Source organism: Echinops telfairi, unplaced genomic scaffold, assembly GCF_000313985.2.
Source record: "Echinops telfairi isolate 266 unplaced genomic scaffold, ASM31398v2 ScPeMD7_655;HRSCAF=1070, whole genome shotgun sequence".
Lineage (NCBI taxonomy): Eukaryota > Metazoa > Chordata > Mammalia > Afrosoricida > Tenrecidae > Echinops > Echinops telfairi.
The window spans coordinates 31,279,680-31,292,204 of NW_022104553.1; the positions used below are offsets into that span (position 1 = coordinate 31,279,680).

Below are 12,525 nucleotides of genomic sequence, written 5' to 3' on the forward strand. Positions count from 1 at the left end.
CCCTGTGGTTTTCCAAGACTCTAACTCTTTATGGAAGCAGACAGCCCAGCCTTTCTCTAATAGAACTGCATGGTGGTTTCGAACTGCTGACGTTATGGTGAGTAGCCCAACGCACTTAAAAGGCCAATAAACCAAAAAGACCGAACTCACTGCTGCTGAGTAGCTGCCGACTCACAGCGATCTAGAACGGGGAGGAATCGCCCCTGTCACTCTTGTTTAGAAAACAAACTCGCTCCATCAAGTCAGTGCTTACAGTGACTCCCTGTGGGTGTCTGAGACTGAGACTGGAACTGGTTTGTTTTAAAAATCATTTAAAAAATAATAAATCATTTTATTGGGGTAAGACTGGAACTGTTTACAAGAGTAGAAAGCCCCGTCTTTCTTCCACAGACTGCTGGTGGTTTCAAAGCTCTGACCCTGCGGATCACAGCTCAACCCATAACCACTACACCACCTTTCTGAAAGTAGAAAGCCCCTTCCTTCTCTGGTGGAGCTGCCTGGTAGAGATGGGAGGGAGAGAGGGGGCGAGAGAGATAGATTAGTTGCCTGACGCCGGTGGGGAATTCTCAGGAGTGGAGTGGCGTAGGGCGTGTGGGGCAGGGCCTGTAGGTGTGCCTGTTGGTGTGGCGGGAAGTCCCTCTGAACTAGAGCTCACTGCCAGGGCGTAGAGGCGGACTCAGTTGCGGAGCCAAGCCCGGGTGGAAACGCTCCTTGGTTGTTTGCTTGGTGAAGGCCATGTGACCTTCTTGGACTGGCACATTATTTCCCTTTCTACAGCAGCTAGGACACTTTATTGATTTCTTGGAATTTATGTGTGTAAGTAGCTTACATTATCTAGGAATTTCATTGCAGGATGGGGAAATAATATTTCCAAACAATACAACATATTCTTAGTAAAAAAAATAAAATAAAGCAGCTAGGTGGGGAGGCGGGACGGGGGGTGGCAGGGCTGGAGTGGAGTGGGAGGATGAGTAAGTAGTCTGACTGGCCCTAGAACCTCATCGGCCATAGTTAGGTCCATTGAGGTTGACTAAATGCCAGGGGGAGTGGGGGGACTCGCTAACCCAGAGCCTCCTTTTGGTTCCATGTCCCCAATACCAAGACCAACCATCTGACCCACAAAACTCTCTCAGCCCCGCCCCGCCCTGCCCCTGTTTTCAGCTGTTACTGTGGCTCCTGATTTTTGGAGACCGCCGGTGATCTGGAGGAGAGGGCTCCCTCCGTGGGCTTTTTGGACGGTTTGCTGTCTGTAAACAGATGCTAGGTCTTTCTTTCGTGGTGCGACAGCCAGGAGACACCCAGAGGTTAGCAGTGCAACGCAGCTGGCGTCCTTTGTGCCACGGAGGAACCCTGGCTGGAGGCTCAAGGAGGGCCGTGGAAGAAAGGCCTGGTGACCTGCTTCTGCAAGGTGACGGCTTTGAAAACCCTGTGTATCAGTCCTGCTCTGTCCACGGGGGTCAGCGTGGACTGGCTAGCACCTGATGACAGGAGCTGGGGAACTCAAACATGCCGGGTGGGAGGAAATTCAGGCAAGCCCTTGGAGGAGGAGGAGGAGGAGGAGGAGGAGAACGAAGAGCTCATTATTAACATCGACGCTGTGTTATCTGTCTTGGAAGAAGTACAGCCAGAGTGCTCCTTAGAGGCAAGGATGGGTAGACTTTGTCTCATGAACTTCGGCGGCTCTGGTGTCCGGAGGGACCAGTTCCTGGAGAAGGACATCCTGCTGGGTAAAAGAGAGGGACAGAGAAGGAGAAGAAGGCCCTTAAGGAGATGGTGGATGGACACCACTGTGGCGGCCACCCTGGGCTCAAACCTGAGAACCACGGTGAGCATGGCGCAGGACCAGGAGTTGTTTGATCTGTTGTACATCGAGTCGCTATGAGTTGGAACCTGGCACCAACGTTTCCTGGAAGCAGGAGCCCGGGTGCGGTAGTTAAAGTGCTCGCCTGTGGCGGAGAGGTCGGCAGTTCTTATGCACCAGCTGCTTTGCTTGAGGGAGATTTGCAGTCTGCTTCCCCAGAGATTTATAGGACACTGGTGAAACACACAACTTTCCTCTGGTTCTTTCATGCTCTCTCCCTCACCACTCTCATGACCCCACTTCTACCTTACACATCTGGCTAGATCAGAGGATGTACACTGGTACAGATAAGAGCTCGGAGCACAGGGAATCCAGGACAGAGAAACCCCTCAGGACCAATAATGAGAGTAGTGATACCAGGAGGGTAAGGGAAGGTGGGGGGAGAAAGGGGGAACCGATCACAAGGATCTGCATATATCCCCCTCCCAGGGGGACGGACAACAGAAAAATGGGTGAAGGGAGACAGTGGTTAGTGTAAGACATGAGAAACAATAATAATTTATAAATTATCAAGGGTTCATAAGGGAGCGGGGAGCAGGAAGGAGGGGGGAAAAAGGAGCTGATACCAAGGGCTCAAGTAGAAAGCAAATGTTTTGAAAATGATGACGGCAACACATGTACAAATGTGCTTGGCACAATGGATGGATGGATGGATTGTGATAAGAGCTGTAAGAGCCCCCAATAGAATGACTTAAAAAAACAACAACCTAGTGCTGAAAATAAACATTAGCCATGATAAAACAACCAACAACAAAACCGAAGCCCTGTGCGGGAGGTGTCCTACTCTGTCCCATAGGGTGGCTATGAAACGAATGGACAGCCATGGGTTGCGTTGTGTTGTAGTTACTGAGGAGCCTTTGTTTAGCCACGGACCGAAGACAGGCTGTTTAAACCCACCCAGGGGTTCTGAGGGAGAGAAGACCTGATTTATTCCCATCGAGATTACCTGCTGCCATCGAGGTGATTTGGGCTCAGAGCAACCTCACGGAGGGTCTTTACAGGAGCAGACAGCCTTCTCTCCACCCCCACCCCCACAGAGTGGCTGATGGATTTGAACCGCCCACCTTGTGATTAGCAGCCCAATGCCTAACACACAGCACCACCAGGTAAAGACCTTCCTGTAAAGACCACAGCGTAGGACACCCTAGAAGGAGGTTCTACTCTGTCACAGGAGATCCTTGTAACTCCAGGCACGCAGCAACAGTTCATTGGGAGTTCACGGGTGGTGCTAACTGTAAGGTTGAGAGAGGAGATTCAATTTGGTCACAGGGCCAGGTGGGTTGCCGACAGCAAAGTTACCGCATATACTTGTGTAGAAGCTGAGTTTTCAGCACATGTTTTAAAAAAATCACTTCATTGGGGGTTCATACAACTCTTATCACAATCCATACATACATCAATTATGTCAAGCACATTTGTTGCCCTCATCACTCTCAAACTATTTGCTCTCCACTTAAGCCCTCGGTATCAGCTCCTCATTTTCGACCCCTCCCTCCCTGCCCCCCTCCCTTTCAGCACATTTTTAATGCAGTCTGTGTGGTAAAATTAGGTGCCTCGGCAGATATTCGGGGTCGGCTTATACTCAAGTATATATGGTAATTTCTGGGTGCAGATGGGCTAAGGCTATCAGGTGCATCAGCTCAAACTCAGGGCCTAGCAGCCTAATACACTGTACAGACAGGAGGAATGGGCTGGGCCCCTCTTGGGTGGAAACACAGGCTCAGGTCCTCTGGATCATCGGCATTGTGAGAGCTCCTTGTGATGTGATGTGATGTGATGATCATTTCCAGTTGTCGTGTTCGTGGTTTGCCGATTCCTCCGTGGTTGTCCCTGTCCTTGGTTTGCTGGTTTCTGACCAAGGCTCATTCTTTTCTGTGTGCACAGAACTTTTTTACAGGGTCAGCCTTGGGCTGGGCCCGGGGGGCAAACGTGGAGGGACTTTGGCTCCCCGCAGACTTGATTAAGCCTTACACCAACCGAAACATTGGACGTTCAAGCCTTCCCAGAGGGACCCTGGAAGAAAGGGCTGGTGGGATGGGCTGCTGCAGTCTCAGCCACTGAAATCCCGGTGGAGCACAGTTCTCTTCTGACGCGTGGGGTCGCCAGGAGTCACAATCAACTTGGCTGCCACTTGAAATGGTGCTTGAGGCATGATGCTCCCTTATCCTCCTAATGGCTCCGCATCAGAGAGGTGCAGTTACTCAGCCAGGGCCACACAGCAGGCAGCCTTCGAACCCTGAACTCCGGGACTGCAGAGCCAGGAAGGTCCAGGCTGACAAGGGGAAGGAAAGAGGGGAGGGGCCCCGGTGACAGTTGTCCCAGGGCGGGCATAAACAGGATGTGGTATTGGATGAAACCTTCCCCTGTGCCTGCCTCCCCACAGCCCTGGTCCCCACCCCTACAAGACAGCGGAACTGTGAACAGAAGAGGCCTCTGAACAGAAGAGCTATGGTCAGAGGGCCGGGGGTCGTGTGGGAAGGGCTGGGCTGGGAGGGGGCCTGGGTGAAGGCTGGGTGGGGGCTGGAGGCCACAAACAGGAAGGAGGGCTCAAGGAAGGCAAAGGGCCCGGCTGGGAAAGAGAGATGGCCGTTCCGGGTTTAGAGGCAGGCCAGCAGGTCCCTGGGGTCCTCAGCGTCTGCCAGGGAGCCTGTGGGGACTGACCTCAGACCCCACACTGCTCCCCAAGCTGGGTGCCGTGGGGAGGGACCCCTTTGCTGAACTTGCATGGAGGCATCATGGGGGCCAACGCGTCCTTATCCCCATTAGGGAATGGGGACACTGAGGTTTTGGGGGGGGCTGCGGCAAGGGCAGGGACGGAGGTCAGCTCAATTTCTCTGGGTTCCTCGGGCAGTCTGACTCCCTGGTGGTGTGCGAGGTGGACCCCGAGCTAAAGGAGAAGCTGAGGAAGTTCCGCTTCCGAAAGGAGACAGACAATGCGGCCATTATCAGTGAGTGACTGGGGCCCCCCCATAGGGTGGGGACAGGTAGGAAGGGCAGGCTGAGTCTAACCCCATCTCCCCTCCCCCCCCCAGTGAAGGTGGACAAGGACCGGCAGATGGTGGTATTGGAGGAAGAATTCCAGGTGAGGGCCAGGGGCAAACGGGGTTTTAAGAGGTCCAGTGACTGGGAGACCCAAGGGACTGGACCTGATCGGGAGAGCCCGGCATCTGGGGCCAGAAAGACCTGGAAGGCAAGAGACTTTGTCTGCCTGAGTCTCGGTTTCCTCCTTGTAAATGGGACTCATAATAATATCCACCTTGTCTGAGTTTATCATTTGACTGAGTGTCCAGCAAGGCCTAGCTCACATATAGCAATAAAGCAATGATGATCATAATTCCAATAGCAATCATTGATTGGCATTTGTGTGAGCTTCCAGGTAAGTTAACAAATGTTCTCGGAAACTGTGGGCCTCAGCGTCTTTATCTGTAGCAGGGGGGTGGCGGGGGACAAAGATAAGGCTGACGTCAGAGTGTTGCAGACCCATGGAGGCGGGGTGGGGGGTGGGTGGGATGGGGGGGCTGTCTGAGCAGCGGACGATGGGGATTGGCTAGAGCTGGGCTCCTGGGTCTGCTGAGAGGAAGCTTCGTGAGATGGTTACAATTTGCACCTTGATTTCTTTCTTTCTTTTTTTTTTTTTTGCACCTTGATTTCTATCTGAATTCTGTGCGCTCGTTTATGCAAGGCTGCTGGACTTCAGTTTCCTCATCAGAAAAATGGGGGCACATAATCCAGGATTAAAAACAGGGCTCTGGGGAGGTCCAGCGTGTTCGTCCAGGTGTGTTTCTCAGAGCAAATGTGCATTTCACCGCCCCGTGTTTTCTTGTCTCCTGTTTCTTGCTTCAGAACATTTCTCCAGAGGAGCTGAAACTGGAGTTGCCTGAGAGACAGCCCAGGTACCCTGTGGGAAGAGGGATGGACAGGCTGCGCATGGGTTTTATTCCTGAGCTCAGCATCTCTGCGGCCAAGCGTTCAGACCTGGGGGATTTCTTGTTGGTTTGCTAATATTTGATCGTAGATTTCTATGCAGATAGACACATAGGATGTTAGCGTATCGTTTGCTCTTTTTTTTTTTGGGGGGGGGGCACACTGTTTCTGGCCTTGTTCTCAAGGTTAAAGTTGCTTCCCTTTTCACTGGCATTGCGATACCTTTGAGCGTTCGGCCGCCTCTCCTGTGAACCCACGGGGGCCGGGTGCTTTCTGTTTGCCCACATGCTTCTCTGGAAACGGGTGTGTTTCTAGTTTCCATCTCGACTGGGGTCAATTCGGGGTTCCACTAGGGCTTGTAAAGGTGTCCTGGAGGCCGAGTTGGGGACGCATCGGGCGGCTAACTGCAAGGTCAGCAGTTCGAAACCACCAGCTGCTCTGTCAGAGAAAACCGGGGCTTTCTGTTCCTGCAAAGAGTCGCCATCTCGGAAACCCACAGGGACAGCTCTGTTTGGTCCGCTAGGGTCCCTGTGAGTCAGAATTGCTTCGATGGCAGTGAGTTTTTGTTTTTCTGCCTTTTGGAGAGGGTTCAAAGGAGCCCCGGCGACATCATGGTGGAGAGCTCAGCGGCTGACCAAGAGGTCAGGGGCTGGAATCCACCCCTCAGTGGCTCTGGGGACAACAGACCTGACAATCTGCTCCTGCCAACATTACGGCCCAGGAAACCCTTTGGGGAAGCTCTGTGCCGCCCTGTAGTTGCTGTGAGTCAAGATCCACTCTACGGCAAACAAGGGCGCCCCAGACAGGCTCTTGGAGGAGTTCCTGAGTGGCCCAGTGGATTACAAGTTTGCCTGCTAACTCCGAGGCCAATAGTTCGACTCCATCCATCCACTCTATGGGAGGAAGATGAGGCTTCCTACTGCTGTGAGGATTTACAGGTGCAAAATCCCAAAGCAGCAGTTCTGCTCTGTCCCCCAGGGTCGCTGTGCTCTGCTATGAGCCAGAATCGACCCGATGGCCGCGGGTCACACTCAGTGGCTAACTGAAAAGTCGGACGTTGGAGCCCGGAGGCACCGCCAAAGGCAGGTCTCGTGATCACTGCTGGAAAACCAGCCACGGAAGACCCTTCTGGAGCACCATCCTCCCCCGACACACGTGGGCTCACCAGGAGCCAGCGTCTCCTGGATGGCATGGGGTGTCTTTTCATTGCAGGCTTATTCGCCTCCACCCCAGGCTCTAAGCGAATCAAGTCAGCCAAGGACAGCTAGGGGGACACAGCCTGAATGTGTTCTCAGATTGACAGGGAACCAGTTAGTGCCAGCCTGGGTCTCCCGAGCAAGGTCAGTAGTTCAAAGCCACCAGCCCCTCCATGGGAGAAAGATGAGGCTGCTCTTCCCCTAAAGAGTTACAGCCTCAAACCCAGGAGGACAGTTGTGCTCCGTCCCTGTGGCTGTTAGGTGCCACCGAGTCGGTTCCAGTTCATGGGGAGCCTGTGCGCCCCGGAAGGAAACACTGGCCGGTGGTCCCGCCCGTCCTCACTCACCATTGTCCTCAGGTTTGAGCCCACGCTGCAGCCCCTGCGTCCATCCATCTCCTTGAGGCCCCTCCGCTCCTTCTCTGTCCCTCTCTTTGACCAAGCATGATGCCCTGCTCCAGGGACTGGTCTCTCCTGACAACATGTCCACCGTGCGTGAGACAAAGTCTGGCCGCCCTCGTCTCTGAGGAGTATTCAGGCCGCGCCTTTTCCAAGACAGACTTGTTTGTCCTTTTGACAGGGTCCATGGCACTTTCAATATTCTGCAGCCGCACTGCCGTTCAAATGCATCACTTCCTCCGTCTTCCCGGTTCCGTGTCTAACTTTCACGTGCATATGAGGCGGCGGGAAATGCCACGGCTCCACTCTGTCCCTAAGGAGCCCTGGTGGAGGAGTGGCTATGTTGCTGTGACCCGAAAGGTCAGTGATTTGAAGCCATCAGCCAGCTCCGAGGAGAAACCACGGAGATTCTACTCCTGTAAACAGTTACAGTCTCAGAAACTCACAGGGGCAGGTCTACCCTAGCTAGGGGCCTCTATGAGTTGGCATTGACTCCAGGGCGCCCTCCACCGAATGGAGCCTGCGGCACATTGAATCAAGCCTGTCCAGATGACCTAGAATCTTCTCCGAAACTCCGGGGCTTTGTGGGTAGCACGCACTCAGGGGGGCCCTCGCCCTAAGGGGTTCAACCTCTCCTGCTGCCTCCTTGTTGAATAGAAATCAGTTTATCTGTGCACAAGCCTGGTCAGTAAAGGCTGGTGGGACACAGCATGTACTGGGGGCCTGGAGTCCTGACTCACCTGAGGTGTCAGTCACTCGCTCCCCTCCCCGGCCAGTGACCACGCCTGCCCTCCCCAGGTTGGCTGGGTGGAGCGTGCACCCCTGAATGACAGGCCTCAGGGCTGCCTCCCCTCATCCCTCCTACCCCTGAGGGCCTGCCCACCCTGTGAGAATCCCCAGCCCCCAGAGAGTTCAACATCAGACAGCAAAGAAAAACCATCAGGACAGGTCAAAGGTTCCCTGCTGGCACAGCAGGCTAAGGTTGGGCTGCAAGCTGACTGCTTCTGTCAAGGTTTACAGCTTCCAAAACTGAGGTTACGCTGAGTTGGACTCCACTGGACGGCAGTGGGGAGCAGAGAGGCCTAGAGAGAGAGACTGCGGCGGCAAAGAAAAAGCCCCCGTTCCTGCTTTTTCCTGATCAAGAAGCCACACGTTATCCTTCTTCTAGCTGACCAGGCCCAGCCGGTGAGAGCTCGCCCTGCCCTCAGCCAGCTAAGAGTGGGGGCCAGGGCTGGACTGGGGCTGGTGCCTGCCCCGAATTTCTTGGCCTCCCATCTTTCCTCTACCCCTCAAACCTTGGCCAGTGACTTCACCACTGGGCACCCCAGTTTCCACCCCTAACCCCTGTAACACCCTTTGCGATGGGTGAGGGGTGGAAACTGGGGTGCAGAGTGGTGCTGCGATGAAGTGGATTCTGACTCAGAGCGACCCTATCAGACAGATTAGAATGGCTGCTTAGGGCTTCTGAGCCGGCTACTATCGGGGCAGACGGCCCCGTCTTTCTCCCATGGCTGGTGGATCTGAACTACCCATCTTTTGGTTAGCAGTCCATTGATGACCCCCACAGTGCCACCAGCGTTTATTCTTCTCATCTGTAGGACTCAGGTAATAAAGAAGCCAAAAAGCAAGCCACAGAAACCCACCTCCCTGCCACGGAGACAATCCTGACTCAAAGTGACCCTATCGGACAGGGTAGAACTGCCTCTTTGGGTTTCCAAGACAACAACTCCTCTTCTTTGTTTTAATGAAAAGATCATTTTATCGGGGGCACTTATAACTTTCATTACGATCCATACATCAGTTGAATCAGGCACGTGTGTACATATGTACAATGTCTTTTCTAGAAATTTACTTTCTATTGAGCCCTTGGGATCAGCTCCTCTTCCCCCACCACCCTGTGACCCCTTGAGAGGTGATAAATTATGATTATTTTCATCTCTCCCTACCCCCATGGTTTCTGTTGTTTTTTCCCCCTGGAGGGGTGTGTGTGGTTATGTGTCGATCATTGTGATCGGTTCCCTTTTCCTCCCCTCCCCTCCCCCCTTTCCCTCTACCCTTCTGGGATCAGTATTCCCATTCCTGTTCCTGGATTCCATGTGTCGTGAGTGCTTATCTCTTATCTCTACCTGCGCACATGTTCCAGTCTAGTCCAAAGTGAGAAGCAGCACTGGGGTCATGATGGGGGTGGGGTGGGGTGGAGGGGTGAGGAATCCTCAAGGAACCCAAGGAATATTGTGTGTTCCATCGGTGTTTGTACCCTGGTTGACTCATTCCTTCCCTTTGACCCCTCTGTGGGGGGATTGTTCCATTGTTTACAGATGGGCTTTGGGTCTCTGCTCCGAGCCCCCCTCATTCTCAAGATTATATTTTTGTTTGTTTGTTTGTCTGTTTGTTATGTGTCTTCTGGTGCCTGTTACCCAGTTCCAATGACACCTCACGATCGCACCAGCTGGTGTGCTGCTTCCACAAGACTACAACTCTTTAGAGGATGAGAAAGCCGCCTCTTTCTCCTGTGGAGAAGCTCATGGTTTTGAACTGCTGATCTTGCAATTAGCAGAACAACGTGTAACCGCTATGCCACCAGGCCTCCTTTGGATAACAATAGCACCCCCTTCCTAGGGTTTCAAATCCAAACCCACTGCCATTGAGTGGATTCAAACTCAGAGCCGCTCTGGAGGACAGAGTAGAGCTGTCCCTTGGCCGGCAAAGATGTCCATCTTTACAGGAACAGAGAGTTTGACTTTAGACTTCGGGCCTTGCAGCGAGTGGTCCCATGCGTGCCCCACTCCACCACCGGGGCTCCTGCTGTCGGGTTTTAGAGAGCGTCCACTAGCGGCTTGTGATGCCGATCATTACCTTTCAACCTTTTGCTGGGTCTGAGGGTGGCATCCTGGGCCCCGGGTGTCAGCCCCAGGCTGCCAGACTCAGCCAAGATTTCCGGGTTGTGTCTTGGATGGTGGGCGTTGGACCTGGGCTGCAGACCAGAGTCCTGAGTGGGAACCCCGTCTCGCTGGTGCAGGTTCGTGGTTTACAGCTACAAGTACGTGCACGGGGACGGCCGCGTGTCCTACCCCTTGTGCTTCATTTTCTCCAGCCCTGTGGGTAAGCTCCTGCTCCGTCGCTCCTGAGAAGGGCTGAGGTTCTGACTCCATGTGTGGGTGTGAGTGTGTGTGTGTGTGTGAGGGTCTGAGGATGACCATTTGAGAGTGTGTGACTGTATGCGCCAGGGTGGGTGCGGGGTGTCGAAAAGTCCATGGGAAAATTCTATTATCTTTTAATCCCGTTTGCCACCGGCTGTTTTGAAGCTCCCTTCCCCCACAGGTGTATGTGGATCAGAGTGCGTGTGTGTTGATGGGTGTCCGTCGTGTGTCAGTCTCTGTGGGTATGTGGCCGGCTTGTGCGTGGGTGTATGGAATATTGGGATTGCTAAGTGTGTGTGTGTGTGTGTGTGTGTGTGTGTGTGTGTGGCGGGAGGGCAGTTCTGTGGGGGTGGGGGCTCAGACTGTCACCCAGCCCACCCATCCCCCTCAGCCCCGAGACAGAGGCCCACCCACTCCCCTTTTTATGCAGAAAACCATGTCTGCGCCCTAAATTACCTCCAGGGATCCTTGGAATAATGTCCAGCCCCCACCTCCCCAGTTCTGGGGGTCACCTCCGGGGGGAACTCCGTCGAAGGGCTCCTGGGGGCCTCCCAGCATCCAGGTTCCTCTCCCCTGGCAGGTTGCAAGCCCGAGCAGCAGATGATGTACGCCGGCAGTAAGAACCGGCTCGTGCAGACCGCGGAGCTCACCAAGGTCTTGGGGCCGCGAGGAGGGGGTTTCGGGGTGGCGGGGAGCGGGGCTCCGGAGCCCATCCTGACGCTGAACCCCGACTTCCTGCCCAGGTGTTTGAAATCCGCACCACCGAGGACCTCACGGAGACCTGGCTTCAAGAGAAGTTGTCTTTCTTTCGCTGACCTCTGGGCTGGGGAGCGGAGCTCCGGCTATCTGAGCCCCCCCTTCCCCCTCTCCCCCTCCGAGAGTCGGGGACGCAGACCTCTGCCTTTGTAAGACCCTGAAGAAATTAAACGTGCCTCTGAGCGCCTCGGTGCAGGCGTTGGCTCGGAATTCTTTGTGGATCCCTCCTGCAGTACCCGGCTGCGGCCGGCAGAGGGCGAGCCGAGCCATGGAGCGGCGAGTGGAGCCGGGTCCCGGCCCAACGACGTGCACCTGCTTCTCGGAAGGGGCGGGCGGGGCAGGGCGAGGCGAGTAGCGTTTCCTAGGGGACCGGGGAAACCTGGAGGAATAGCTGAATCCGTGGACAGGTCCCGCCCAAGGGAGCAAGGACACCTAGGCTCCTGGTAGTAAAGCAGGCCTGTCCCCTGCGCCCTCCACCACTCTCCCCTACCGGGTTGCCCTTTTCCTGCCGAGCCCAGGCAGGAAGAGCTTCGCAGCAGAAAAGTTGTCGAAGGATGGAACGTGAACTGCTTCAGGGGCTGAGGGGTCGCTAGCAGTGGGTGGGTGGCTTGTGGGGTTAGGTAGGCCTGCGAGCTCAGGGATGGGAAAGGTGTAGAGGATCCACGACCCTCGGTGGACCCTCTAGAGAAGGTGTGTGGTGGAGGAGACAGGGTTAGGACACCCCAGCGCCTCCCCTCCTCAGAAAGATCCTTGTTTTTCCTGGCATCTGCTTACTTGACTCGGCCTATTTGTCTCTCTGTCTCTAAGTGACATTTATGGAGCACCCACGGTGTACCTGGGAATTCTGAGATGTCTCCCTCGTCAGAGAGATGAATTACCCATCTTTCTTTCTCTCCTTCTCCTTGTCTCTGACTGTTCCTCTCTCAGTCCCCAGATACAGGACATTGGGAACCCCCCTCACCCACACCCTTTTCCAGGTTCCCTGTAGAGAGGTGGCTGTTGCCATGGAAACAATGACACAGTGACCTTGGGCCCAGGCCGCCCCTCCCCCAGCCCTGTCTTTCCTGGGGAGGGCACACAATCCTAGCTCCAACACCACCCATTCCTTTCCAGCCACAGGACACCACCACCCCTCACTTCCCTACCCTGTCCCACCCCTTGTCCCCTTGTCCCCAATTAGGGCAAGCCTTGTGCATGAGGGCTTCAGGACTAAACATTGAGCTGTAAAGAAATCCCCTGTCATCCCCAGT

At 54.5% G+C, this 12,525-nt stretch overlaps 1 protein-coding gene across 2 annotated transcripts in view; it reads left to right on the plus strand.

Annotated features, from left to right (window-relative positions):
- The window catches only part of GMFG (glia maturation factor gamma), a 15,887-nt gene extending 4,402 nt beyond the window's left edge, over positions 1–11,485 (plus strand). For both annotated transcript variants that reach the window (XM_045292911.1, XM_004710312.3), the window contains 7 exons: positions 4,245–4,312; positions 4,713–4,809; positions 4,894–4,943; positions 5,705–5,754; positions 10,399–10,481; positions 11,100–11,173; positions 11,263–11,485. In XM_045292911.1, coding sequence (XP_045148846.1) covers positions 4,310–4,312; positions 4,713–4,809; positions 4,894–4,943; positions 5,705–5,754; positions 10,399–10,481; positions 11,100–11,173; positions 11,263–11,334 — 429 coding nt within the window. In that variant the 5' untranslated portion in view covers positions 4,245–4,309 and the 3' untranslated portion in view covers positions 11,335–11,485. The remainder of the gene's footprint in view (positions 1–4,244; positions 4,313–4,712; positions 4,810–4,893; positions 4,944–5,704; positions 5,755–10,398; positions 10,482–11,099; positions 11,174–11,262) is intronic.
- Positions 11,486–12,525: the final 1,040 nt, after the last annotated feature.